Raw genomic sequence first — 27,975 nt, 5'->3', positions numbered from 1 at the left:
TGAAGTTCGAATCAGCGCGCGCTCCCATCAGCGTTACATTCGCCCTTGGATCTGCCGAGCTGGAGGTGGCGCTACCGTCGTTCTGCAATCAGGCAATCAAAGCTGCTGCTAGTGCTGCTGCTGTGGTGTTGGTGACCGTAGACTGAATCGTGCGTTAGTCGTGCGTCGCTCTCAGTCATTACCTCGCAAAGAACGCCAGGTGATTTTCGGCCGGAGACTCCGTCCGTCTAGTGCCGAGATGTCGGCCACAGCAAGCTCCACCACGGGCAGAATAGAGTTCATCGTCGGTGGGAAGTATCGCCTCGTCCGAAAAATCGGGAGCGGATCTTTCGGGGACATTTACCTCGGACTCAACATCACCAATGGAGAGGTCAGTCAGCTTGTGTCACGAGCTCCGCAGCGTAGGGGCCGCGTCTCAGAATCGGACCACTCGAAATGCATGCTCGTTGGCTCGTTCTGTTATAGGTTAATAATTCAGTGCTTCCGCAGCTCGAAGGCCATGGCTACAACACAGCGCCAGCGGCCAGCTAGTTGCTGCTGTTAGGCCTTGAGTTGTATATCATCGTCCTGGATATGAGTTTTCCCACTTTTAGAGTTCAAACGGTCCGATGAGTCAGTAAGAAGTGCAGTGACGCTGCTGGCGTCGATGGCTGCGACGAAATTCGAGCTGCTCTCATGGGAAAATGGCGAAGTCATTGTTGTTGCACCGTCGCCATTGGGGGCTCCTTCTGATCTTGCTGGAGCTGGTGCTGCCCTCCCTGCCGTCATTCTCAATAGTTCCGGGGAACTTGCGTGTCTGATGGACAGTGTTTGGGGGAACCGAACGAGATCTCCGCGTTGAACTCCAGTGTTTGGGATCGTTCAGGCCAGGAGATCGCAGCTCGTGCCGAAGCAAGTCGGCCAGCCCAAGCTATGGACGGGCGGACACGAATATTTGTCCCAACGATATACACCCACATCGACATGCGTTATACAGGCTCCCGAATAACCCGTCGACGTGATGTGAGGCCAGTACAACAACGCTGATGCTAATAACAACAACGACGAAGAGATGCAGTTTCTGAATATTTCGTAATGAGACGGCGGCAGCATCCTTGAGACTGACGCTGTTTTCTCGAAACAAGGCATTGGCAGCCAAATCTTCTCTTCTTTCGCAAGTGTCCCAACAAGACTATGGCTGTTCTCGCGCTCGGTTGGACAACACATTTTCTTGTGCTCGAAAATTAGGACGAATCTCTCTCGATTTCTCCATACGATCGGCAGTTCGACGGCGTCTGCCTTCTCGATTCGTGTGCTCGGCAGCAACTCATCTACATCTCGCAATCAGATCTGTGGGGCTTTGTTTGAGATCTCATCGAAGACGGCACTGTCTGAACATTTCACCTCATATTTCGAGCTTATGTTGCCGTCGCGAGAAGAATTGACTGAGTCCAAAGCGTGCTTTATGGGCATAGCTCCCATATCGATTCAGCGTCGGATGATCTCGTGCATTTCATAAATGGTGATCGTTGTTAACGTCTCAGTTGCGCGCATCTCCCTTGCGCAGCCATCGGCCCCTCGAGTTTATGCAGAACTTGCTCTTCACTAAGTACTCATGGAGCACATGTTCGAGACTGTGGAGCGACGTCATTAACATGGAGAGTCGTCGCGAGGCGATGACAACAAAGGGATAGCAGCTTGAGCGATAATAATCAGCTGCCCTCATCCAGGTCAATCACTCCCTAATTCCAACTTACTCGTGCATCCTCCTGGACGAGAAAGCAAGCAGTGGGGACACGGCTCACCGTCGGGGGAGAATCGGGTTCCCACGTAGTCCGCGGCGTGGAATCATTCTATGCTATCATTTCTGCTAATGTCTCCCGAAATGCGTTTCAATTGAGAGGATACTCTTCCATGGCGAAGCTCCCGGAGAGTACTCCCGCAAATCCTCGTTGTTTCTGTATCGGCCTAGATCCATATCGGCGCGGCCCAGTTGGCATCGACAACCGTGGTGAAATCTGTCGTCAGCGTGGACATCGTTGCCGTGGATTCGTCAAAAGCAGATTTAGAACCCGATCACGGCAGGCGACGCCCACGCCGGTTGTGAGCATGATTGCAGAGCTACAATAACCTGATTGAATCGGCAACGATTCTCAAGAGTTTTCCCATGGATGCCTTCGTCGATGACGACTTGATGTGCATCACAGTGCGTCATCTTGTTCTGTGTATTCGTTACAATCTCATCGTTAGCGAACGCTGTCAGTCTTACTGCCGACTGCCACCCGAGAGAACGAAGCCTACGACTCCGTGCAAAAAGTCGGATCGAAGTTCTAAACTAAATCTTGTTGTCATTCTAGGAAGTAGCCGTCAAGCTAGAGTCCATCAAAGCCCGTCACCCACAGCTGCTCTATGAGTCCAAGCTCTATAAGCTCCTCCAGGGGGGCATCGGAATTCCACACATCCGGTACGTCGAATTGAAAATCCATTATTTGCTCCTCGCGAAATCCTCACATGAGTCTTATCATCAGATATAACGATGTGTACTAATTTCCTTATCCGTTCTCTTCGCAGCTGGTATGGTAGTGAAAAGGAATACAATCTACTTGTTATGGACCTTCTCGGCCCAAGTCTGGAGGACCTATTTAATTTTTGCTCGCGCCGCTTCACCATGAAGACTGTGCTGATGCTCGCAGACCAGATGATTGGACGCATTGAGTTTGTCCATTCCAAGAATTTCATCCACAGGTAAAAGTCAGAGATGAACCAAGATCCGTTCTTCCTACTCGCTCATTCTGGATGATCGATCCGATGACATTGGGCTCGAATTAAAAGTTCCTTATTGCATTACAGAGATATCAAACCTGATAATTTTCTGATGGGAATCGGGCGTCACTGCAATAAGCTCTTCCTCATAGATTTTGGTCTCTCTAAAAAATACCGGGACAGCAAAAGCAGGCAGCACATCCCCTACAGGTGAGAGCTCTCAGGGCAGGTCTGTCGCGGCCGCCGCCGTTTTCGCGGAACAAATAGGAAGATTCCGACGCTCTCAGACGTTGCTCGGGAGTAGTTTCGAAAAAGAGGTCGATTTTGTTGTGAATTTTTGCTCATTGATCTGTCTATTCGTCAACAGAGAGGACAAGAATCTTACGGGCACAGCGCGTTACGCCTCGATAAACGCCCATCTCGGGATAGAGCAGAGCCGGCGGGACGACATGGAATCTCTCGGATACGTCCTCATGTACTTCAACAGGTAGGCTCAGCTGGGTTCGCAATCTGCGGGTCTTTGCGATAGTCTCCCCGGCGGGACCGCTCAGGGATCTCCTGCGAGAGGATTCAGTAATCCCAAGCCTCAGGCATTCGTCCGAATCATTCGGGTCTTCTGTTGCAGAGGGTCTCTACCGTGGCAAGGCTTGAAAGCGGCGACGAAGAAACAAAAATATGAGAAGATCTCCGAAAAGAAGATGGGAACGCCGATTGAGCTCTTAACCAAGGTGCGTTCCCGGAGCGTCACGAAGTTCCGGAGCTCGATGCCGACCGAGTCTCTCTGCCCTACAGGGCGCCCAGCTATCGGGATCTTCTATTCCCACCGAAAGGATTTCCTACCGATCCAAACATCCGTGGTGGAATGAAGAATAAGGAGGCATCAGCAGTCTGTTTAACTCGAGAATTTATTTTCAGGGATACCCGGCCGAGTTTGCTATGTACCTAAACTATTGCCGAGGTCTTCGCTTCGAAGAAGCTCCCGACTATATGTATCTGCGCCAGCTCTTCAGGATCCTCTTCCGCACACTCAACCATCAGTACGACTACATTTTCGACTGGACGATGTTGAAGCAAAAGACCGGCGGGGCATCTGGCGTAGGTTCGTCTCAAGGGGGACAGCACGGCGGCCCGTCTTCCTCTCAAACGGGTCAAAACGCCGCAGCCGGTGCCAGCGGAGTCGGTGTTACCAATCAGGGTAAGTCGTGTGCTTTTGATGTACGCGCGAGAAAACGACAGGTCAAGCTTAAGAACAAGAAGAAACACAAGAAGGATACATGCATAATGTGGGACTACGCAAGAGACGCAATCGTAGAACCACCCGAGAAGGATTCGCGGTGCTCCTGTGTATCATCGGATTGGAGTACTCATATAACGAAGATTACTGCGGAACCTAAATCGAATTATAAGAAGAAGAAATAAAAGACTCCAACCTTTTCCCCGTGGGCATTACTGCAAATTGAAAGCAAGCGACGAGAGAGATCGCGCCGGGGGTCGCGAAGACCGATGTCAAAAAGTCGAATTGTTTGCATGCTGAATGAAATGAGACGCGACCGAACAAGTACACGAAAGTCGATGAAGACCGATGAATCGATTGTTGCATGGAAGGCGTGAGTTATGAATGTAAGACTCACAAGCATTCTCTCTCTTCCACAGACCTCGCCAAGAATTAGGCGCACGAGGAAACATCGTTTCGACCCTTCGAGGGCAGGCAAGATGAATGGCAGGAAAATGAAAAGTCGCGGTGGAAAAAATTGAGATTCCACAGTTAACGAATTCTTGGAAAATAAAACCGAAAAAAAAATACTTCGGGTGGTGAAACCCGCAGAACGGTGAACGGAGAGGAAAGTTGAAGTATACAAGGATAATACTGGCTGATGAACACTTGAGGGAATGCGGCGGACAGGCGAAAGACCTCGTTGAACGCTCCTCAGCATTGTATAATATTAGCTATATAGGTTGTAAGGGCAAGAGGAGCTATAAAACAGATATCAGCAGAGGAAAATCGATGCCTTTTCTATGGAAACCAATCAACGCCAGGAGCAGCAGTGGCGACAGCAGCAGCGAAACTTTTCTAAAGCAATCGGGAAGCGGGAGGAGATCATGATGATGATGAATGGTGACTCTGTACAGATGTGACTAGGAAACAAGAAAATATCCAGTGAGTCGATTAGCGAAGGCTCCCGTTGGAAATCTTTTAGGTCCCAATAAGTTTGTTCAGTATGAAATACATGAACATGAAACTGACTCCGATTCTTTCTTCCCCTCACCTGATTGACTGCTGATTGATCTTATTGCAGTCAGGCCGACGGAAGCATCGTCTCTCGGTCGCACCTCGCACGCCTCTTTCATTGGTCATCGCTTCCAATGGTCCTCACGCCTACATCACTGGAAAGAGATGGCCGGAATGCGTGTCGTTCCGTAGCTGAGTTCCCGCTCACTTATTTCCTCGTTCCGCTTTAAACGGCTCTGAGGATTGGGTTGCCTCAGTCTCGTAGGCCAGTGACTTGCAAGGTCTCGACTTGATTCGCGCTCGGAGCGCATGTCTTGCTGGTGACGCGAAACCTCATTCACAAATTTTATATTCAGGTCGCTGCGAGAAATAGCGAGTTTGGGACGAGTCGGGCCGTAGCCCGTCGCACAGGATAGCAGTGCATTGGAGAGAGGGCCAGCGAGTCATTGGGGGATTATCAAATGCGAGTTTCGTTCTGAAAGCCGCAGGAAACGCGCCGTCCTCATCGGCGAGTAGCTCGCCGTTTGTCCGACAGTCAAGTAGTGAGATCAAGTCTCCGAGCCTCGATTCGCAAACTGCAGAGAGCCCTGGCAAGACCGATCCATCGGAATCCTCATCGAGCAGAGTCTTGCTCGCTACCTTATGAATGAGGATCGTCGGATAGAGCGAGGTAGGTGGAGCGGGAATTCGCTAGAAGAGGGAGCGCAGATCAGAGTCTCTTGTTCAGGGTGGCATAGGATCCCTCCGCTGCATGACCTCACCGACCACGGCACATGATTCCTGCGCTCGTTGAAGGCGAAAGCACGTACGTATGGGGCCGCGGGTCTCATTCCATCCGGCTGCCGGATTGGGACTCGCAGCATATTCTCGTGAGTATCTGGTGGAAATATTGGCTCTTCCAAGAGATCGAATTAGACGAAAGGAAGGGGAGTTGGTTCCGGAAACTTTGGCGGCCAAGTTGTCTCTTCAATCAATACCCTCGAGGAAGTTACCGTTGATCAAACTCATCGTTTACCCTTTGCCTGTCTAGAGATTCCCGTGCCCGTCGAGAGCGGAGGAAAAACTTGATCGAAATCTGAGCGGCGCTATATGCCCCTGCAATCAGGCGACGACCGCGATCTCAATGAAAGAAATATCCTTAAGAGAGCGACCATCGGGCAACCGGATCTGAGTTGGACCGTTCATCCAGCTCCGAGCCGTCTCCCTCCCGCATCAGGCTTACACGAGAACGCTAGAGGAAGAGACCCTGAAACCCACCGCGAGAGGTCTCGAGATCTGTAAGACCAGATAGGTCGGCCCTCTCCGGCTTAGAAAGAAAATCTTCGACACGAGCATCTCAATACAAGATGATTGATAATATTGATACGTTCTCAATAAGACACGAACATTCGATGAACATTTTACGATTCTTTATTAACTGGTGATTCAATCGTGAGCGTTTTCCGCACCAGTGACACATGACGGTATGCATTCATTGTCAGATTTCTACAAGGAGCATTTGAGCGTTCATTGAGTATATTACATATGTAGATGCTGTTCAGCCTCTGTTCGGGTTGTCCCTCATAAATAAACGATTCCACGTTTTTTTACAATAAAGTATTCAATAATAAAGTTTCCTTTCAAATTCCATACTCAAACTATATCAACAGTCCTTCAGCCTAAAAGAGTTCAGCATCTTTCACAGCTCCATCTTAGGTCGATACTTCAAACGCAGTGGAGGTTCTTTGAACCTCCACCGGGTCACCGACACAAACTTCAACGTGTGGTCCTTCCCAAGAAGTTCTTCATTGCAGAGAATTTCCACCTGGGGAAGTACGCGAAGAAACAATCCCAATGAGTGTTCGATATCATTCACTCGCGAAGGTCCGAGAAGGGCGACAGATTGTGAGAGACGATACAGGCATTTTGCCTCGGAGCCTGAGAGAACAGAGATTTTCAATCGCGAGAGAAAGTACTCACCTCGTTATACTTCGCGGTCGTGTTGTAAATTTGCTTAGATAGGAATTTTTTCAAGTGCGTAACAGTCGCTTGAGCCGACACCCGAACGAACTTCCGAGCCAAGCGAGACATCGATGCAGGATTCTCGGATTCCAGACAGAGGTTCACCTGCAGATAAGAATGAAGAAACCAGATGATTTTTTTCCGAGCTCGTTCGCAGAGCGCCCCGCATGCGTATGGAGGCGACATAAGACCCGATCGGAGCCGGGATCCTCGTTTGGACTCTTGACATCGAGAAGGAGCGGAGGGCTCGTACCTGCTCGTCCATTCTGTGGCAATCTCCTTGATTATCATCCCGATTTTCATCATCGCCAGTGCGTCCAGCGGAATCTTTCTGATGGGAAGGCCCAGGTTGCGGCTCTGCATCCTTCGCGTTCTAAGGAAATTTCATCGATTATAATCGTGACTCAAGAAGAAACTTCGGAGCAAATACCTACATGCAAAAACATGACATTCCTCTAGAAATTCCCGCCGAGGAATCAGGGAAAGGAGATATCCGACAATGTAATCTCTGGGCCCATGACTATCGCCGACAGCTGTCTCTCGATGTTTTGCCGAGCTTGTATAAATCATACATGGTTCACAGATGAGTCGGAGACGACTGCCGTGCGACGCGTGGTCCGAATGGGCCTAGGCCTGACAATTAGGAAGTGTGCCTTTACTGTCTGATAGCAGAAGAATACTCACCGGCTCAATATCTTTGAGCAGAGCTTGGAGATTCGGGAGGAGGTTTCTCGGGAAAGGTAGGCCCTTACTCTTGTAGAAATCATGTTCTCGACGGAGCTCCTCTGAAAATAATTTCCCCAATCTCGGATCGAAAGAAAAAACGACTTTCTGTGTTCACCCAGATGAATCGATAAATTCTCACGACGGTAAACGCCCGAGCAGGATGCAGCCAACTAACTTTTCTGGAGGTCGGGAACTAATCGGTAAACAACATCCTGCATCGTCCTGTCGTATGCGACATAGTTGAGGGGATGACTCTGATGAATGAGCGTTTCGCACTGTGGGCACGTGTTTTTCTCCTCCAGATGTTTCACAAGACAGCTTTTGCAAACTGGAAGAATATATAAAGGATACTTCAGTGTGAAGTCCCGTGTTCCCGGCATGCGCCATGGGCGCGGCGCTGTTCGACGGCATGAATTTGATTTCCGAACTGAAATACGGCATAAAACTCACATGTATGCAGACATTCTGTCACCGTCGTCGCATCGATGAGGTAGCCTTTGCAGATCCGGCATGTTATATGCACGTTGAGGGTCTTCAATTTGATTTTACGTTCCATGTTGAGCACAGCGACGCTTCAGTGAAGACAATAACCCAAGGACTTCACGAAACTTGTACCATGGGGGGTCCTAGAACGAATAAGAATATACGGACGTTCATGCATTGCCGAGTTGCCGGTCAGTTCAGGATGTCATCAGCTTGACTCCATTCCTCGAATCTCGAACATCTGACCCACCTCGCGGAAGGGCACATACTAGAGATGCACGTCGCTCCTCTATACCGAAGAGGACATTGAAGCTGACATATGATCTCGAAGTGGATCACTTCCCGTGACGAGCCGGGACCTCGGTCGCCGCACACCACGGTGTCAATCGCCGAAGCGCAAGTCACCACCGGCAATCCTGACCGAGGGCGATGTGATCAGTAACGAGAGGACGGAGCGTCGGGATCGGCACGCCGACGGAGCGCCACGCACATAACTACTTCAACGAGCTTCCCAGAGAGGCGAATTTTCACACTTTAATTTCCGACAGCCTTCAATTGCAGCAGCAGCGGTCCGTGAGTGTGCGGTCGGTGGCTGGCTGGCTGCACAGTCGTCGTCGACCATTATTTACATCTCGAGAACAAAACAAAAGTGCGAGCAGACGCAGATCGGCTCCGAGAGGTGCCCCGCTTAGAAGGATATGGGCAGGGTCCCGAATCTTGCTTTCTCCAGATTCGGCTTCTCAATCCACCTCAGAAGAAGACATTGTTCAGCTCAACCCCAAAAATTCGGCGGAGACTTCTAGTTCTGGAGGAAAACGAGGACTGGAAGCGCTGAAAAAAATCGTGATGTGAGAGAATATGCGCTAAAGCGGAGAGGGGCGAGGACCACTTGCTAGCCTGTTGTTCCTCCGTTCGCTGCTGTTGTTGGACATCGTATACACACGTAAGGGCCTCGGGTCATTTGGCTTCTGGCAGCTCTGTTTTCCATCACCAGCAAACTGACCCGTTGGTTGTGTTGTCGGTCTTCCACCGAACGTGATGGCTAACCTGCTGCTGCAGGCAGAGTCCACCCGAGAGATTCCGCTTAACTTGGACGAAGAAATTCTGGGCAGATCTGGCAACTGCTCAGTGTCGATACATTCTGTGATAGTGTCTCGCAGACATGCGGAGTTCCGACGCAGCTCCGGAGTTTGGACTGTTAAAGATCTCGAATCGGTTAATGGAGTTTACGTGAACTACAAGAAAATCGAACCACCCCACTCGTGCAAACTGAAGAACGAGGTAAGTTGTATCGCGATGGGTCTGGTGAAGCTGTGGCTAGTTTGAATGGACCAGAACAGCCATTCCCTCCAAGATGGTCGGTTTTTGACAGATTTTCCGAGGTGAGGGAGCTGCCGGAGTCGGATCTATTTCAACCGAGATGAGGCTGTGTCCCAGCTACATCTTCGAATGCTCGAGTGGACTCTTTCAGTCTGAGAGGTCATTCCACCGGGACATTTATGGCTGGCTTTACCGCTTCCGAGCATAACCTCAGAGCGAAGTCTCCCAAGTGAGCTGGCCGCTTATCCCTCTCGTAAACTGAAAACGGAGCAATGTGAAGATCAAGTGGTCGAGATGCCGAAGGGTCTAGTCTAACCGCGCACTTCGAGGAAACGAGCTCAAATCGAGCCTAATTGAGAACAGCTTTCTTTCTATCACCGACTGGGATTCATTTGGGACCAATCTCTCAGACTCAATATTAAAGTGTGCGGTCCGATTGAAGCCCTCCGGAAAGGCTGACGCCTCACCCGCATTGGGAATCGCCAGAATGGTTTAATTGTGTGCTAGCCCTCCTGTAACTCTCGTGGCTGGTCACGAGAGCATTTACGTACACACTCAGTTGCGTCCAGCCTTTCGGACAAGTGTCTGTGAAGGCGAGAAGTCGGCTTCAGGAAACTCGTCAGGATGTTTAATCTTTATTTGTACATAAACGAGAATCGGACGATTGGGTGGATTCGAAAGCTCCGCTTTGGAGCTCTTCCAGAGAAAGTAATCGATTCTCGATTTGCATCGAAATTGAGATCTGGATTCTCCGCTATTCTCGTGGACATCAGTAACCAGCATTCTGATAGTTCCGTAACGTCTCCCTGAAACGAAGCACCCGTTAAGTCATTGATTGATAATAATATTCGGACTCGCATATCTGCATGTCGACTGTCGACTAATCCGTATCGTTTCTTCCAGGATCTGATCTCACTGGGACCGATTCATCGAACGAACATGGCTTTCCAATTCATCCAAGTCCTAGACGATCCTGACGCCAAATTGGTGAGTCGATGGTTGCATCCGGGTCAGGCGACAGGTCCGGCTTACGAGGCTATACATCGAAACTCAACGAGCTACTCACCGGAACTCCCTCTCGATTCAGGTCTCGCTGAACACGGTATTCTGGTTGTCCACGGCTGCTAACAAACTCATATACACACCCGCCGGGATCACCTCCCACGGTAAAATAAAACCGAGAGAGCAAGCTATGCTCGAGACGAACAACGAAGAAAACGGTATATTTTTTATCAAGTTTGAGCGAAATCCGAGCATATATCCAGCCAGATTATTCCTTGAAACATGTAGAGCCTTGCTGCTGAGGAACAGCAATATAACACCAATCTTGCCGACAGAAGAAGAGCCACATACGGAGAAAGTTTCCCCACCTGTCCCATCGGCTCCCTCATCTTCGCGATCGGCATCGAATATACTACAAGGTGAGAGATATTTTGCTCTTCGTCGCCCATCTCGGAGTTTGTATCGAGGGTTCGACCGAATTCCTGGGCTAACATCCTCAAGTTGACTAACATCTCATTTCAAGGCACAACTGTCGGCTTGGTTCAAGAGGGAACTTCTCAGCAAGATGTAGTCAAACGCGTCGAAAGCATCATGGAGGAAGAGCTGACATGTTCGATTTGTTCAGAATTATTCATGAGTGCGGTAAGCAGCTGCTCTAAGCCTCGTTTGTGTCTGTCTTCTCTGCAAAATTATGTTCTACACGGGGTCGTCCGCCACTTGGTGATTCGGTCGCTTGAGTATGGCGCTACCGTAGATTCTCTCGATAGCTCATGGCTGTATACCGCCAATATTTTAGGTGACTCTTCCTTGTGGTCACAACTTTTGTCAAATGTGCATTAGGAGTTGGCGTCGAAAAAAAGACACTTGCCCCATGTGCAACTCCCCTATCGTGCAAGAAATTCGGTAAGACTTCGTTCTGACGATGTGTGGATGTTATCCGTGAGTGCTAGCAATGATGCACTTCGGAAGCGATTCCGTCTGATGGAGTCGGTCACGACTTATTTGAGATTTTTCTCTCTCTGATTTCAGCTCGTACGTGTTGGACAGCGTGATCAAGCAACTTGTCTCATTGAACCCCCTTCTGAAAAAACACTACGACATGAGATACAAACGCTACGCCGAGAGGTTTTCAGTCGAGTAGAATGCGATCCCGAAATGGAATCCATGGCTTTACGTATACTACTTCACTCACGTGGAGCAAATTTAGGGACATCAATAAAAAGCAATTCTATGAGACTTGAGGGAGCCCCGATGGCCTTCGGGATCGCGCTTCACGGCTGCTTGTGCCCTTCTCGAAACGCTGACAGGTCCCCCCTTCCAACGTCAAAAGTCTCGACCAGAGGAATATAGCTGCCTGCTCAAGAAATGCAGGAGTAGCCCTGTAGTGAACTTATTCAAAGCATCTCTTGAGTGCGATTTTTCCCCTCCCCCTCTGCCTCCTGACCCGAAACAATGCTTGCCCTGATGGCGAGGGCGGTAGGCTCGAGTCACCGGGCGTCACCGCTCCCCCTTTCGGGCAGTGGTTTGGAAAAATACAAGTCTCATTCATTCTTGAGGAGGACTCATTCTTGAGATTCTCCGAAAACCAACGCGATACCGAGTAGAGTCTCTTTTCACTCAAAGTCTGACGGAGAACAGATTGGATTCAGGATTCAGCTGACTTTTGTGGTGGTGATGATGGAACTGCTGTAAATTTTGAGAGCAGAGTGGCTTGTGTACATAATATACATGGTATTCATAGGTAGCGGCTAAGAAGAACAAAGCGGAGTAGCGGTCAAACTGCATAATTCAGTACCTAGATGATCTTCTGGATTGAATTATTGCATCATGTAAGGCGTGCATCGTGACGAAAATCTGCATACATCGAGAGATTTCCGGGCCGGGGGCGAGCCGGAGTTCGACTTTGCTCGAACTCGGTTCGTCAGATCTCAATGGAATCCGTTGGCGACAGAATGCATTCGAGTAGGTCGGATGCTCCGCGGAATACTGTAAAAGTACATATCTTCCGTTCAGCAGCATCAAATGTAGACGGTCATTGGATGGCAAATTCTTCGCAAACACGATTCTTCCCCTATTTAGAGCCCGTACGTCGTGTAGCGAGGACTGCCCCGTGTCTCGTGCCCAGAGGCAGACTACTCGTGATAGCTCCATGGAATTGGAGAGGATAGAGGACGCTTGATGATCTAATGACTCAGTGTACCTCTTCATATGTGAAGAACAGCCCATAATCGAATTACCTAATGTTGTGAGGGACTTAGTCCGCTAGAATCGAATTCACTCAGAACCTCAGACTTGAACACTGTCACTCAAACCTGTTCATTAAAAATACTACGAGATAACAGAGTCGACGAACTAATAAAATCTCAAGATCGTACCTACGGCATTGCTCTTCCAAGGGGAAGCTTCCAGGCTGAACCCTGAAAATTTTCCCCCGGAACCTCGGTTGAGAACCGCTGTGTAGATGACTCCGCCAGGTCATCTCATTCGTGATGATGTCTCCCACGGAGTGCATCTGGGGAACGCGAGCTTACTTCCAAGCATTCTTCTCGATTCATCATCGCGGTGACTCAGAATCTCTTTCAAGCCAGTTCATTGTCTTTTGCTGTTGGTCTGCGCCCAATAATTAGGTTCAGGGAAATAGGAACCGCCCGAGATGGTGGCTATATATACGACTTCCCTCCGCGTGGATATGATGAATAAGGAGTCCGGATGCGGGTGACTGTTCCGCTTTCGCGGTAATGCTGATTGTACTCGATCTAAACAACGTCATAAAATGGTCAATCGTCAGGTCATCGTTCGGAATCTCTATGCGCACATCGGATCTTCAGATATCGGTCAAAACTTTGGAGAGTCAAGCGGCCGTTCTTGCTCCGTGAAGTACGATCGAATCGTGAGAGTGCACAAAATTAAATGCAGGTCACGAGGAATGACAGATGCACCTTGCTCGGTCAAAAATCGTCTTCTGTTCAGGAAGGGCCCTCCGAGAACTTGACCAATCCTACTTCGCCGCAGCTTCTTCTCGCGATTTCACGCAACGATGAGGATGGGAGGAGGAGTTCTCATGTCAATCGAAGTGCAGTCGCAAAAGAATCAGCATCCCCAGCATTGTGAGTTCAGAAGTACTCTGATAACGGAAGGAAGCCTCGTCCTTATTGTAAGCTCAGCGGCACGGGCTTGAATTCCAAAAATCCATGCGTAGGATTAGGATCCACACGGGTGAATATCGAATATCGCTCTTGTGCTCGACCGCCATCGGTTTCCTCGAGGTGAAAGCTCATGGACGAGGCGGTGCCTTTCCCCAGGAGCTTCCGCATGAGTAGTGATCGCTGGGAATCCTACGTACTCGTGCGGCATCAACACTGCCTAATCGATCCATGATTCTTCACCTGGGAGCGGTCCGATCAGAGACGCTTGAAACCCATCGGTTATGCTCTCCGATCACCTGACGAACCTTCCTCACCCACACAACTGCGCTTAGAGTCCTTCTTATCCTAATTGTGCATCTGCGCTCTCACCTCAGAACCGACTCGGCGTCAACGTCGAATGGAAAACCTTCATTCCGCGAAGCCATGGAGGCAGCTCCATGGGCTCCCGGAATATTCTACCGAATATTTTGAGCTTCATGTCAAGGTTCAGAAATGCTCACAGCCACAGCACTTTGATTCGAAACGCTATCTATTCTTTCAAGAGTCCCGGGACTTTCTGCCGGTCCCCGGCTTAGCCAAATGAGTCACTCGAACCGATATCTTGGCATTCACTTAGAAGGCGTGTCGTCTACAGGCCCAGCGTCTCGTCCCGCGCATTCGAAGCATTCATCGACCAGTGTTGTACCACTCTGACGGGAGCATGTTGGGGAAGCTTTTTTTCGTGACCATATCAGGCTTGTTAGCTGTGTCTGCGCAGGATACAACCGGTGAGTTCGCGTCTCTGGTGCAACCCCATTCCCGGAATACTCGGGAATTTCTCATCTTCACCTCTCGAATTCGGGAGAATCGGGAAGCATGTCGATAATTCCGCTGTTTAGACAAGTTGGGACGCCGAACACGGAGGCACTGCATTCGCTCAGAATTTCGAGTCGAGTGGTCCTTGTTGAAAAATTATCTATTCTTGGATAGTCGGGAGATTCCGCGGAATCAGCGTTTCCTTACCATCAGGGAACGGTCTGTCGGGAGTCGGCCGATCCGGTGCTATCAGTCTATAAAGACTAGTCATGCCATTGCCGAATGGACATCTTTCCGACTTGAGGAATCTCTCGAGAAGAAGAGCAATCGCCAGACTTTCCGTTTTTTCACATACTCAAATATTGATCGAGTCCAAATGTTGTTCCAAGTATCTTATTGGGAGTTCTCGGTCTAGGATCGGATAATCCGACGAGTCTTATCGGCTTATCTCGCCACTTGGTCCGCGTTTTCTGACGTGTGGATCCACAACGGATAATCTCGGACTCCGTCTCGCAAGACCCTCGTGTTGATCGCGAAACACAGAATTTCGTTCCGACACTCAGTAAGGACCTGTTCGTCCGCTGGCAAGGGAACGGCATATTATTCCTCCCTCCTTCTGAGACATCCGAGTCGCGGGGCGTATTAAGGAATATGCGAGCTTCGACCCATATTCGGAGTAAACACTTGAAGCCCGGGACAAGCCGGTATATTAGATCCCACGGAGATATTGTTTCGAGAAGATAGAGTCTTCTCAAAGTTCCCATGTCGATTGAAGTGCTGTAGCAAAAGAATCAGCATACCAAACATTGCAACTCTGCCCGTGACAAGCTCCGGTCACCGATCAATATGAAAGGAGCCAGAGAACCCTTGGACTCAAGAGGCACTCATTCAGCGAGCAGTGGGAAGCAATGTCCCGATGAAGAGTCGATCATTCCCGTCCTTAGATGATAAGACCAGCGATGGAAACGGTGTTTCGGGATGAACAATGAAGAGAGAACAATGGAATCTTCAGTGAGAGAGCCACGAAGATTTCCATGGACGTCCCGAGGATTCGTATACCGGCATGCTCGTTGGAGAAACTTCTCCGTGATTGGAAAAAATAGAGTCGACCGGGACAAAGGCTGCAGCCACGACTGACACCGAGTCCCCCGCGGCGGTGGCGAGGGATTTTCACGACGAAAAAGCCTCATTCTGCCGCGAGACCGGCGAATGAAGTCGGGAGAGACACGCGGGATAATTTACGGGACGGAGGAGGGGATGGATCCGAGCGCAAATATTCTCTTGGGGCGCCGTGGTTCGATGAATTCCCCTCATGAGATGGTCTCCTCAACTCACTCTTACGAGTATGTGTTCTTCCAGTTTACCTTGAAGATAAATGCAATGCCCTCGTCAATTTGGAAGTCGAAGACTCGATAACGATTCGCTTGAAGCGGGACGGAGATTTCAGCCCGCCTTCCTGCCGGACCGTGCTGACTTTACGCCCCAAAGGAAATGCTCGGCTGCTGGCGGCAGTTTCCGCTTTTGATTTGACCGCGGCAGGAGATGGGAAATTCTGTTTGAGACATTTCTTGAAGGTGAGTTCTCTAAGAACATACCGCAGAATTGCTATGCACCGCCAGGCCTCGCTCATAGATCCGTCGGCATGTTCGTGATGGATAACCGAAACTTCTTCTCAGCTGGATGGTCTGGAGGGCACGACCCATAACGACATCGCAGAACAGCGTCTCTGCGGCGGTCCGGATATCAAAACATTAGGCCGCTACCTGTTCTCCAATGAAACGGAAAATACTCTTTACTACTCCCGGTCGGTCCCTTTCGAAAGGAATGACAGTGTAACAATCACGGTTTCAACCGTGGCTTTTGCCGGTGAGGCCGAAATATGCAATTCGAAGCGTTCCAAGATCTCTTGAGCGTCGCGATGAGCCTGACAGTCTGAAATACCTCTTGAAATAGATGCCGACGGCACGTGCTTGCTCCCGAACCGAACACCCGAAGGCGAAGGAAATTTCAAGTGTGAATCTGACAGCTTGTGCATCCCTCGAGTCCTGAAGTGCGACGAGCAGGCAAATTGCAAAGATGAATCGGATGAGCGTGACTGCATCGGTACGATCACGACTGAACCCGCGGCTCCGTCGGTCTCAACTGTAGCGTCTCTGAGTCCATTTAAGGAAATTGCCAGGGATGGTGAGTTCATCCCGGGCGTGATTTCCATCGCTTGCGTTACGAACTTGTCGGCTTGCCTTCCAATGTCTAGTCCAGTGCAATAATTGTTCGCAATCCGACTCGTCGTCTTGTCGGACGTCATCAGATACTCTCACGGGAAATTTCCCTTCCGCAGATCGTGCATCGGGCAGCTCCAAGCGACCTCAGATAATTATCGGAGCTTTAGGCGGTGTAGTCATCCTGGCCCTGGTAGCAATAATTGCTTTGTTCCTAGTCAGGAGGAGTAAACGTCGATATAGGACCGTGACGACAACCAACGTCCCAGAATCGGCATCGAGACACGACGACATAGAGGAGATTAACACAGCTTTGAAACAGCCAGAAGATTCCTCAGTCTAAAGATCGAGCGGCTGAGCTACAGATCTCGATCGTGATCAAGTGCGGTCATCCCGCATCGGCCGGAACATTTTGTCGCTGCAATTTCTCGAGATACGTGGAATGTCCAAAGCGCCGTCGAGGCGAGAGCGAGCCTCATGCGTGGGGCTCGAAACTATTTAAATTTTGCTCAAGGAGAAAAGTGACCGCTTGTGAGATATGTAGAAATCACATCTACCTCATAGAAGAAGATTTGCGCTCCGAGGTCCACGGACACCGCGTATCTGCCGTAATTTTCGCACATGTCGGAGGGCGAGCTCATCCTTGGGAGCGGCGCGAATCCACAGGGGTGTATTTATGGAATCGAAAATAAATCATTGATGGAATCCGAGGACCTCTGTTTCTGCTCTAGCGAGATAGAACGAAGCACAGCAACGATCTACGTTGGAGGGTACGCGTTACCAAGGCCCAGAGACACATGACTCATGGTCCCAGCCCCCGTTTCGTGAGGATCACCGACTGGGATCTGGGAATCCGATTACGTCAACCGGATCGATTCAGGAAATCTGAGCTATGAACATGAATGAAAGGATCAAACACATCGAGATTTGAACGTTGTTCGATGTCGCCGCTTTTCAGGCTTGTCACCTGATAGAATCATTGTTGCGCATCCAGCGTTAATCCAAAAATGGAAGCTGCTGGAATGGACACACGAGACTCTTCTCAGCTTATCCCCCGAACGGACCGCGTCGGCAGCTATCCCGTTGTATGCGGGAGAACTGTACGGTATAGGTACCACTACGCTGGCGACCAGGGAAAGAGGTTCATTCCCACCTATACTCGGTGGAACCCGGAGCATACTTCTGCCACGTCGGGTAGGGTCGCGGTCGGTTTTCTATCAATCATCCGTGGTGATGGAAGAATGGTTTTCGAAAGCCCCTCGAACTCCTTCAGGGTCGAACTACCGGGGAGCCTTTTCACCCTTACACAAAACAGCCGTCGGGAACGAAATACATCCAAAAGATTACCCTTGACCCATGATGCCCATGATCATTCTTCCGAAAATCTTCACAGACAGCCTTTCCCAAGAATGGATGTAAATCCTAGGGAATAACTCGATCGGCCTTGTGTACGCCCAGCCATAGGCTATGTACTCCCCGCTCGATCGCCGCTTGCGAGACACGCGGCTCGAAGCACCACGTCGGATGCGGATGATGCTGATGCTTATCTCGATAATAACGCAACATTATCGCAGCGTATGTACCGGGCACACCCGACGCGGCGCTTCGTCGTCGACGAATTTTCCATTGAGAACCACGGTTTCCTCGATCGGAATCGTGTGGAGTTCTTCTTTCGATCCTTCATTAATCTGATATCATTTCGTTATCTGTAAAGTGCGAACCATTCAGATAGTCATCCAATGACCCGGAGGCAAAAGCCCGTCCATCGTCAACATTAATGATTCCGGAGGAGAAAGCTGTGAGGAAAACAGCTTTTGCCTTCATCATCAACGGTGAGCACAGAGGGATATAGAATGTCCTCCTTTGCGTCGTCTAAGAATCGTGAGTTTACGAGAATGTTACCTCCAGCATATCCTGAGAAGGTGGAAGCTTGCCGAAACCTCCTCCAAGTTATCAGTAAGAGGAGCGCCCAGATATCACTTCAAAACGACCCAGCTCTACAATTCGTCAATCTCCAGGTCCACCTGACGACAGCGGAGATCATAAGCAAAATAGAGAAACAGGTGTGATGTCGATTCCTATTCGAAGCACCTATATAATCGTAGGGACGCCGCATATTCGATTTTCATCGTGCGGGGTTACGCCGAGCGGGTTGCATGAATGAATGGCTATTCTTGATGCTTTGCAGAACGTATCGCATACTGACATTTTTGACGACTGCGAGAATTTATGCCAGCTCTTCTCACTCCTGACTGTCGACAGAGGCTACATTTGCCTGAAATTCGCGAAATTGATTCTACAATTATGCACGGCTGTTGCGGAGGTCTGTAATCTGCTCGAGAGAAAATGCAACGCGAAAGTCATAAACTGGCCTGTCGTGGGAAACAGTTTTGTCGAAGAGGCCAAGGTCGCCGATGCGAAACGGACGAGAACATCGTTCCTGGATTACATTCCGAAGCTCAGCGATTTCGAACAAGTTTGTCGGATCTCGGCCGGGAACTTCAGTGAAGTCTATCTTGTCACTCACAAGGGGACTGGACACCCTTTTGCCATGAAAATATCCCCCACGAATAAATTTGATCGAGACGATGCCAGCAACTGCGTCAGCGCGGGCTCGAAGGCTGAGGCGAGTGGAACAATGAGAAAATCGCGGATCACGAATGATTCGTGCATGAGTTTCGTTGACAAGATGCTCGGATCTCTCACGCACGACTTCCTTGTCTGTCGGATATTTTGCTCCTTCCGAGCCGATCCTGACGTCGACATAACATTGATGGATGTGGGAGACGGTGAAGTCGACGTCCTGCAACTAATCGACCATTTGGGATACCTAAGCGCCGGAGACGCTCTCATGATCGCACTGCAGGCCACCCTCGGTATCGAGCACATCCATCTACGAGGGTTCATCCACCGAGACATACGACCATCGAATTTCGTCATCGATCGCTTCGGGAAGCTCAAGATCGTCGATTTCGACAGCGCGAGGGTCTGCCGGGGACATTTCGCTTTCGAGAGAATTCTAGCGGGCTTCTTCAAACGTACCGCGAACGAGCTGAAGGATCGAGAGACAGTCAGCGCGATTCCGTACACGGCTCCCGAAGTTCTTAACAAGAAAAGTTGGGGAAGAGCGATCGATTGGTGGTCGTTAGGAATTTCAATCTATAAAATGACGACTGGCCGATTACCCTTCAGGGGTTCCAATTCTGCCGCCGTTATCGAGAGTGTTTGCAACGAGGAGCTCAAGTGGCCGAAAGCCTCAGAATCACCTCATTCGGCAACGCCAGACATCAAGGAATATGTCTACGATCTTCTGAAGAAAAATCCCATGGGCAGATTGGGCACGAAAATATACAGTGATCTATTGGAGCCGACTGCGGTTCACGGCGCTATAGAATCCTTGAGACCAGTTCACACGCTCAAGGATGGCGGACCTGTGAGAGATCTCCGAACGAAGGTGTGAGCCTCCGCCGTCTCTGAAGGTGGCGCCTGTTCTCGATCTGGCATTCATGGAAGCAATCATCGTCACAGACTCTGACATTACTGTCGCGATTCCATTTCCAGCTGTACATCATTTCCTTCAGTGAAATCGATCGGAATCTCACGAAAGACCTCAAGACTCCGGTGACGCAGCTTGTAATGAACAGGGTTTCTGTCGGAACGTACAACCTATCGGAACTCCGAGATAAGACTGAGGAGTCCCTGCACTATCCACTGACGACTTTCTCCCATCCAAAGTTCCGTCGATTCACCGATCGTCAGAGCGGGACGTTCCCAATGAGCGAGAAGTTCTTAGTTCCCTTAACGCCACCGGACCGGAAACTAGACTACTACAAGGTGAGACTGGCGAATTTTCGGCCTTGAAGGGAGACATTGAAATTCCTGTCATTCCATTCTATTCAGGCCCAAGACGATGCGGAAACGCTGATCGGGATGACCATGCAAGAAACCGCGGTTCAGAGAGAAGCGCAGGTTCAGCTCGTTAAAGCAACCTTCACATACCGGACGAAGCTATTTTGTTGCAAAACTGCAAATATTAAGCTACGTCTCGTTCAAGGCGAAGGCAAACTAACGTACCCCGTGGTCTACGCTAAGTCGGACTCCGGTGCCGAACAGAATATCGATGAGGCCAATTACGGTGAGTTAATAGTTCCTCTGGGCTCGACTATTCCGCATGCTGAGTGAGCAATTTAACTGACCCATTTATGCGCAGGCGATATCATGGTTTCGATCGAGAAATCCTCTCTGATCGGCTCGAGCATGGAACAGATATCAGCGATTCTCAGAAGTCGCATGAAGAAGACGAAGGGAACGATCAAATGTCAAGTTTTGAGAAACAACATCTTCCGACACGCGTATACCGATCGTGTCAGGGCTTTCGAAAACGTGACGCGGAGTCCGCAGGCCGACGTGACTCTGAGCTCGCCTCGGAGCAAATACTTCCAAACTCGAATTTTGAAACTCTGGAATCAGGAGGCGAGGGATTTCATCGGTTTCCACGTGGTGATCTTCGTTCATCCCGACGTGACGCCTTCCGACGGACATACAATGATTTTTTACGGGGATGTTCTCTTGCAATTGAACGGGCACGACGTTTCGCACGTCGATCCAGCCGAAGTGGAGCGACTCTATCGAGATAGACCGTCTATCGGAGTTGTCTTTTATCAAACATCCGTCCTCCGCCGAAAAGATCTTCATGAAGCCGGCATTGAAGAAACTGACTTTGGTGACACCGAGCTCGAGAGAATGCTCCCGGGATCCTCAACTTCATGATGCATAAAAGCGAGTGTTTGTTCTTGTGAAAAAGAAACGTCAGACGGCGTGAACCCGCGGTTTCTCTCTCCGGTCGCTCGATTGATTTAAACAGCCTGGCGGATGGTTCCCACATCCGAATTAGGAGAGAAATGAAGTTTCATGAGAGCATGAGGCATTCGCCTCTCAGAGAAACGTCGCGCCATTTCCCCGCTATAGAATGAATCCTAGGGAGCACAATATCTTGTGCGCTCCATTCGGCATACGCTACGTGCAGCCATTCTATGTAAACCGAGCCGTGAAGGAACCGAAACGAAGAAGAGACCTCCCAGGTCCGGGTTCCGGGGCTTTTCGGCTTGTCCATGGTGTTTCGAGCCTTTGTCCGCTCCCAATAAGACTCGGTCAGAGTTTTAGATACGACATGAGCACTGATCTCGTGATGCCGGAATGGGACAGATGCTTCCGACGTCATTCGTGTAAACACGTTGAGCGCCCGGCGAAGATGCAGACAGCCTAGGCTTAAAGTTTTTCGGAGACAGTGCGTAAACGACAATATTCTGAGGGCCTACACTCACGAGCGGAGCGAGATGCTGATCGAGTGAGTTCACGATCTATCGCTTTTCGAGAACCGAAATTACATGATGTTCGTCGTCGCCCACCTGACGAAGTTGCAGAGCGATAATAATAAGACGGCCGTGAGTAGCTCGTGGTAGTCCTTCTCGGAGTGTCTGACCAGAGGGAGTGCCTTCTGCGTGAACGAGTTTCTCGGCGGGACGAACCAAGAAGAGAGGACTTGTGAGAGTCTGGCAGCGCTTTGTGAGTCTTTGTAGACATGAGTCTAGGTCTGACGTCAATCGGAGCCTCGGGGATGGAATTCCTCATCAGTGAGGTACACGCGGAGGAATTCAGACGATTTAGATTTTCAAATTCTCCACTGGGGTCACCTGGCCGTGATCGCCAGCTATCGGATGGAATGCGCACTATCGGTCGGAGTCCTCCTGGAACAGATTGCGAAACTCCGAGAAACCCTGTGGAGACCTGTAGTCGCAGCATTGAGACGTGGCGAACAGGAGAAGGACTGGGCGATCCGGGAGATCACTCGATCAGCGAGCAAGACCAGACGATCAATCGCAGGAGGTTGCTGAGATAGGGTGGGGATATGTACAAGAGAGATACAATAGAACTATCCACAGGGAGATGCAAGTTTCCGCGGATGATGCTGCTCATGATTCCACAAAATCTACGTTAGACTGAACGAGCCTCTCGGGGCCCCAGCCTCACTTCAGTCTGACTTGAGCCATGAGTTGACGGATGGAGAAATTTCGTTCGCAGGGATGAGAGTTCCCGGCTCGATTTTAATTTTTGCTGTGACGTTGACGGTAGCATCGATCAACATCGCCAGCGGCAGGAGTCACAACGAGGATAGGAGAGCGGTTTTCATCGAACCGGAGCAGCTGAATGCGGATGATGGCGACAGCGGTGAGTCTTCAGAGTAGATCTGCGTCATTTTCGCAGAAGACGTTCCCTCATCAATCCCTCGCTTAGCTTCCCTATGATCAGATGGTTGTAAACGAGTACCTATCGCTCTTGGAGATTTGTTGTGGGGACGGAGTATTCAACACATGACGAAATCGCGGATCGGGGGTCCCTCTTCATGATCCTTTCATTCTTGCAGAACAACCGCAAGCTGGACCGGATCGAGGCCAGGACCGTGATTGGGATCGGGAGCGTGATCGGGACCATGATCGGGACCATGATCGGGACCGTGATCGGGACCGTGATCGGGACCGTGATCGGGACCGTGATCGGGACCGGGATCGGGATCGAGAAAGAACAGAATCGGATGTGAATTCTAATCAGCATTCGAACGGGGGCTCTAGCGGGGGATCAGGTGGGGGAGCGAGCGGGGGATCAGGTGGGGGCTATTCCGGATACTCAAATGTCGGTCAGGGGCCCGACTTGGGATTCGGAACCGGAGACGTTGGCCTTCCACCGCCGATACCGCCACCGTTGAATGGGGGATTTCCTTTGGTTCCACCCTTATTCGGATTAGGTTTAGGAATGGTCCCTCCTCAAATACCCCCACCAATTCCCCCGCCCGTTCCTCCTCAGACACCTCCGCAAGCGCCTTCACAAGACCCAATGGCGCCCGGGGGGGCACTTTCGAGACTCCGGCAGCAGAACGATCAGGAGCGACAGGGATCACCTCAAGACGAAGCAGATCCGCGATTCCCGTCTGGGAAAAGTCAAAATTCACGACGGGCATCGAGGAATCCTCAGGATTCGCAGTTATCACATCAAGAAGGTATGGATTCGCCCGCTCCGTCGCAGGGAGGACCCAACTCACAGTCCCCGCGGGGGGGCAGCGACTCGCGGCATCCGCCAAGAGGATCCGACTCGCAGTCGCGCCGGGAAAACAGACCGAATTCTCGATCGTTGCCCGCTGGAGATTCGGATCAGCAATCGAGACCACCGAATTCGCGATCGCGGCCGAACAGACCGAATTCTCGATCGTTGCCCGCTGAAGATTCGGATCAGCAATCGAGACCACCGAATTCGCGATCGCGGCCGAACAGAGGACCCGACTCACAGTCATCGACTCCGAGGCGATCAAATTCGCAGGCATCGTCATCGAGAAGACCCAATATGCGAGCATCGCCATCGAGATCGCCGAATCCGAGACAGATGCCTCCGGCGTCCTCGAATGCGAATCGAGCACAAAATTTGGGACAAACTCAGCACAGAACGCCGAAACCGCCAAGACCTCCGAAGCCTTCAAAACCACCGAGAACACCGAGGGCACCGGCGCCGCCGCCGCCGCGGCCCCCACCCCGGCCCCCGTCTCGGCCGCCGCCTCCACCGATCCGAGTACAATAGCTGAGCAGCCCTGAGCCGTCGAGCCCCCGATCGCGGAGGTTGAATTTGGCTTATAGCTCACTCAGTCGCGTATTTGCGAGAGTTCAGCCCAAGGAGGCGACTCCACGGATGAAACGATCTATCGAGCTCGACGCTTAGCATCAATCGTTCACCTCGCGACTCTAGAATGTGAAGATGGGAAAGTAACCTCCCACAACTCCCAGTGTGGACTGTGAGAGGCTCGGAATAGTTTGCGATTTCGAGCTCCTCCACAAAATTAGCCAGATGAGGTTAAGACGCTTTGCTCGCGCCGGGAATCCCCAATTTTCGACACCAGATTCGGAGTGTTTCGGTGGAATAATGTACCGTGGTACCGTGTGACGAGAATAGATTAGACCCCTATCCTCCCGCGTCAAGTTCTAAGAATCAGAGCACCGAACTTGCAGTCATCTTGAGGAGAGATCGCATGATAATACGCAGCTGTGGCGAACAGGAGAGTGTCTCCTTCCGCTCAAACTCTGAAGCTTTTCAAGATCGTCGGTCGATCGGGGTCATCTCTTGTTCCATGATGTAAGAAAATCCGCATCCTCTGGACCGGTTTCCCGATGAGTACTCTCCGCGGAAGGGACTGACCTCATGAAAATCGTTCTGCCACCTTATCGAAATGCTCATCGATTTAAGAAACCTCCACGCTACCCAGGTCAGGCCTCTAGAGCCGACGGTGGATCAAGCGAGTTTTCGTAGGAGTGATGAAGACCTCAGTCCTCCCACAGTATGGGAAGTGGCGGCAGTCGATGCTCGCGGAGTTGGTCGATGATAATACAAAGGAGGTATCGCAATCAGTAATAAAGATGTCCGTCGCTCAGCTAGAATCAGTAATGACGATATTACATATACCCAAAGATCCTAAGGGATTGAGAACACGTCCGAGATCAGAGATTTGGTACCAGATCGTCCGTGTTCTTTCGCCCCCGGAGAAGAAATCGAATCCGCTATTTGGCGTCTTCTTTGCATCAGGAGCCATTCAAACAGACGTCAGTGCGAATGCGCTTCTCGAGCTCAGCTCAAACAGGAAGAAACTCCACCGCAATGTGTTCTGCTCAGGCTAAAGGGGCGCTATATGAAGGCGCGGGATCCCTCAGTTTCATAATCAATGAACGTATATGCCTCGTTATATATGAACGGTATTATGCCTCGTTCAAGGAACCAAATATTTTCCCCTAACGACGAGTCGAAAATTCAAATGAGAATCCTCGCTCCTTTCTGAGATGATAGTCCGCAAAGCTTTCCTAGCAGATCTCGGTGTCCACACAGAGGAGAACCAGAACAATTCAGTCTCTCAATATAGCCAGAGCTTCAGACTAGTTTGCGTATAAGACTCGGGAAGGGTTACGAGACATAGGCGTTGGTCTCGTGATACCGTAATAACGCAGATGCTCTTTACCGTCATTCGCGGAAAACACGTTTCTTTCCCGTCGAGGCTACGAACGAGCTTGCGCAGGAATTCAGCATCGATCAATTCACGAAAGTCGATTCCTTCCGGGTGGAGAATCAATCGACTCGACGACACCGAGGGGCGATGCTGATCAAGTGAGTTTTGAAATTTTCGATGGAGATGATCGTCGTCTGAGCGAAGGATTACTATTGGAGACGCTGATTTGTCAATAACTATATTCGAGACCTCGAGGAGACAGGCCGCTGGCCGTTGGTGGAGCATGCAGCAGTCTGTCTAACTGAGAGTGTCTGTGCGGCTGGAAAGGAATTCTGCGTGTTCAGGTTTTACGTCACAACAACGGAAAAAATGGTAAGATTATCCCCGTCGATATTCGGCAAGGCATTTTGAGTTTCCTCATAATCAAACGAGCATCAAATATTACTATATCGTCACGAACAAGCGGTACCGTGGCCGGGTCTGAGGTGCACAAAGGAAACTAGCGCTCCCGCCACTGCGAATAGCTAAAGTGAAAACGTGAGTCCCTCTGATCCTTTTGAGCGTTGACTTTTTCGATTTTTCTCTCATTCTTTCCGGAGAACGGAAGGGAGACAGAATTTCGGAGGTTTCTCTCCATGCCGATCAGCGAGCTATTCCCCGGAAACCGCCAAAAATGACTATATATCATTGAGAACTGGTTGGGAACGGAAATCCGCTCTTGAGAGGGAAAAAGTCTCTAGACACTCCAAAGCCGCGAAATGCCCAACTTCGGCGTCGAGCAAGTCTTACGCAACTCCACATTATACCACACCACAGACGGGACCAGATGGCACGCGCCGCTCACAAGGGCGCCATGATGCTCTAGATCCAGAGGGGTCATGCTTTTCTGCGAAGATTCCCGAGAACTGATGTACGGAAAAACCGAAGCGTGAGGGGGTTCTGGAGCGGGATCTCTCGATTCCAGAATATTTAGCGGATAATGTTCGGGGCTCCCTGGAGAGCTACTCGGGATCCGTGACGGGATTCATCCGAATCGGACACAAGATCCGCCTCCATCTCCGCGCAAGGACTTCCTCTCGCCCGAATCTCTCAATATTTTATTCTCCGATCTCCCCGCGAGAACTCCATGCGTGGGTATCGCTCTGCGACTCGAGGCTGTTGCAGCTTCCTGACATTCGGTCGAGCTCGTCTGCGGCAATCGCCCGCCTTTGACTTCCCATGTCCGCTGTGAATCACGAAACTTTTGTGCGCTCGTTATCGAGGGACCGGACGCTCGGATCGAAATATCGCGCATCGCGACGCATTCGGGTAGCTTCATCTCACCACCGGCTGGGCTGAAGAAACTTGAGAGGCGTCAGAGCAGCCATTTCCCCAGGAGGTCAGAGTCAGGGAATACTTCTATTCTCCAATTAGTCGAGCACGGGAGATCTTGATAGACCCCAAATTTCCCTTCGAATACTTCGAGGACGAGCAGTTTTTGGGATCGCTCTAAATCACGGCGCGGCGGGTGCTCACCAAATCGAGACTCTGTCAAGCTTCGCGGCTCCTTGCAGGTCTGCAGGTCTTTAATACTTTCTTCGCTCCATGTGAATCAATCGGAGCTTCTGTCTCGTTCTCGACAAATCTGAATGCCATTTCATAAATTTTCGTTTGCAGGAATGAGTGTTCCAAGCTTCATTTTGGTCTTTGCCTTGACGGCGGTAGCGTCGTCGATCAATACCGTCATGGGCAACAACCGTGAGGCGGAAACAATTATCATCTACGTTCCGGCAGATGATTCGCATGCCGAAGATGGCGATAACGGTGAGCCGGATCTCGTATTCCGATGAATGACCTGAATTCCGATTCTTCTGTCTATCGCTCCTTTTTCGGGGGGACAGGGGAGAGGGGAGGGGGCGGTGAACGCACTTGCGATCACCGAAAGCCAAGAAGAGTCTCCGCCTGTCCACTTTAGATACGATGTGCGTCACTGCTTTGACGTAGATGTGCTTGTAGAAAGCCCCCGGCCGTCGATGAGGACATATCCTTGTGGGCCCCTCTGTCGTTCCTGTTTTTCCGCTGCGTTGCACGTAGGTATTCCACCGAGTACCTGTCCCTCGCTCAGGGATGGTGTATTACCCTGAACATTTGTCAGACTAACATGGTAAGGTGTTGGTAAGATGTTGGCTTTCCTTCATTAATCGTATCTCTTGAGCTTGCAGAGAAACCACGGCTGAGACCAGATAGTGAGCGGGACTGGGCCAAGCGCGATTCGGATCGGAATTCGAACAAAGA

At 50.5% G+C, this 27,975-nt stretch overlaps 5 protein-coding genes across 6 annotated transcripts; 4 read left to right on the top strand and 1 right to left on the bottom strand.

Moving 5' to 3' along the window:
• The first annotated feature begins 88 nt into the window (after window positions 1-88).
• On the top strand, window positions 89-4,531 carry LOC100901493 (casein kinase I). Of its 2 annotated transcripts, XM_003742723.2 has the most exons (8): window positions 89-370; window positions 2,337-2,443; window positions 2,551-2,724; window positions 2,830-2,952; window positions 3,110-3,229; window positions 3,368-3,470; window positions 3,658-3,937; window positions 4,396-4,531. In XM_003742723.2, the coding sequence occupies exons 1-8, from the start codon at window positions 239-241 to the stop codon at window positions 4,410-4,412; spliced, it is 1,056 nt and encodes a 351-aa protein (XP_003742771.1). In that variant the 5' UTR covers window positions 89-238; the 3' UTR covers window positions 4,413-4,531. The 2 variants fall into 2 exon arrangements, with proteins under 2 accessions (XP_003742771.1, XP_018494820.1); XM_018639304.1 differs by lacking the exon at window positions 4,396-4,531 and having other exon boundaries at window positions 3,658-4,174.
• Window positions 4,532-6,372: 1,841 nt separating this feature from the next.
• Window positions 6,373-8,795, bottom strand: l(3)73Ah (polycomb group ring finger 3-like lethal (3) 73Ah). The gene is made up of 7 exons (XM_003742722.2): window positions 8,433-8,795; window positions 8,150-8,325; window positions 7,875-8,027; window positions 7,658-7,758; window positions 7,227-7,346; window positions 6,932-7,078; window positions 6,373-6,776 (listed from the first exon to the last, which is right to left on the bottom strand). Exons 2-7 carry the CDS (start codon window positions 8,253-8,255, stop codon window positions 6,651-6,653), a joined length of 753 nt encoding a protein of 250 aa, XP_003742770.1. The 5' UTR covers window positions 8,256-8,325; window positions 8,433-8,795; the 3' UTR covers window positions 6,373-6,650.
• A 310-nt stretch (window positions 8,796-9,105) lies between these two features.
• On the top strand, window positions 9,106-11,984 carry LOC100901207 (E3 ubiquitin-protein ligase rnf8-A). The gene is made up of 7 exons (XM_003742721.2): window positions 9,106-9,463; window positions 10,406-10,489; window positions 10,590-10,722; window positions 10,840-10,923; window positions 11,028-11,146; window positions 11,301-11,407; window positions 11,534-11,984. The coding sequence occupies exons 1-7, from the start codon at window positions 9,221-9,223 to the stop codon at window positions 11,643-11,645; spliced, it is 882 nt and encodes a 293-aa protein (XP_003742769.1). The 5' UTR covers window positions 9,106-9,220; the 3' UTR covers window positions 11,646-11,984.
• Window positions 11,985-14,253: 2,269 nt separating this feature from the next.
• On the top strand, window positions 14,254-17,374 carry LOC100901068 (uncharacterized). The gene is made up of 5 exons (XM_003742720.1): window positions 14,254-14,417; window positions 15,805-16,019; window positions 16,122-16,311; window positions 16,399-16,629; window positions 16,784-17,374. Exons 1-5 carry the CDS (start codon window positions 14,351-14,353, stop codon window positions 17,005-17,007), a joined length of 927 nt encoding a protein of 308 aa, XP_003742768.1. The 5' UTR covers window positions 14,254-14,350; the 3' UTR covers window positions 17,008-17,374.
• Window positions 17,375-18,559: 1,185 nt separating this feature from the next.
• Window positions 18,560-21,434, top strand: LOC108864183 (uncharacterized). The gene is made up of 5 exons (XM_018639296.1): window positions 18,560-18,727; window positions 18,853-20,118; window positions 20,226-20,498; window positions 20,565-20,799; window positions 20,875-21,434. The coding sequence occupies exons 1-5, from the start codon at window positions 18,560-18,562 to the stop codon at window positions 21,432-21,434; spliced, it is 2,502 nt and encodes an 833-aa protein (XP_018494812.1).
• Window positions 21,435-27,975: the final 6,541 nt, after the last annotated feature.

The sequence above is a fragment of the Galendromus occidentalis genome, unplaced genomic scaffold (assembly GCF_000255335.2).
Source record: "Galendromus occidentalis unplaced genomic scaffold, Mocc_1.1 scf7180000077430, whole genome shotgun sequence".
Lineage (NCBI taxonomy): Eukaryota > Metazoa > Arthropoda > Arachnida > Mesostigmata > Phytoseiidae > Galendromus > Galendromus occidentalis.
Note: the sequence above shows the minus strand (reverse complement) of the source record. Positions and strands in the feature narration are given on the sequence as shown.

Excerpts from the sequence above, each read along its gene's own strand:
- LOC100901493 (XM_018639304.1), top strand. The coding sequence starts at position 239 with ATGTCGGCCACAGCAAGCTCCACCACGGGCAGAATAGAGTTCATCGTC. Across the intron at positions 2,725-2,829 it reads TCCAAGAATTTCATCCACAG|AGATATCAAACCTGATAATT; the intron begins GTAAAAGTCAGA and ends ATTGCATTACAG. Across the intron at positions 2,953-3,109 it reads AGGCAGCACATCCCCTACAG|AGAGGACAAGAATCTTACGG; the intron begins GTGAGAGCTCTC and ends ATTCGTCAACAG.
- LOC100901207 (XM_003742721.2), top strand. The coding sequence starts at position 9,221 with ATGGCTAACCTGCTGCTGCAGGCAGAGTCCACCCGAGAGATTCCGCTT. Across the intron at positions 9,464-10,405 it reads CGTGCAAACTGAAGAACGAG|GATCTGATCTCACTGGGACC; the intron begins GTAAGTTGTATC and ends CGTTTCTTCCAG. Across the intron at positions 10,490-10,589 it reads ACGATCCTGACGCCAAATTG|GTCTCGCTGAACACGGTATT; the intron begins GTGAGTCGATGG and ends CTCTCGATTCAG.
- LOC100901068 (XM_003742720.1), top strand. The coding sequence starts at position 14,351 with ATGTTGGGGAAGCTTTTTTTCGTGACCATATCAGGCTTGTTAGCTGTG. Across the intron at positions 14,418-15,804 it reads GTCTGCGCAGGATACAACCG|TTTACCTTGAAGATAAATGC; the intron begins GTGAGTTCGCGT and ends GTGTTCTTCCAG. Across the intron at positions 16,312-16,398 it reads TTCAACCGTGGCTTTTGCCG|ATGCCGACGGCACGTGCTTG; the intron begins GTGAGGCCGAAA and ends CTCTTGAAATAG.
- LOC108864183 (XM_018639296.1), top strand. The coding sequence starts at position 18,560 with ATGTTACCTCCAGCATATCCTGAGAAGGTGGAAGCTTGCCGAAACCTC. Across the intron at positions 20,499-20,564 it reads GGAAACTAGACTACTACAAG|GCCCAAGACGATGCGGAAAC; the intron begins GTGAGACTGGCG and ends CATTCTATTCAG. Across the intron at positions 20,800-20,874 it reads TATCGATGAGGCCAATTACG|GCGATATCATGGTTTCGATC; the intron begins GTGAGTTAATAG and ends ATTTATGCGCAG.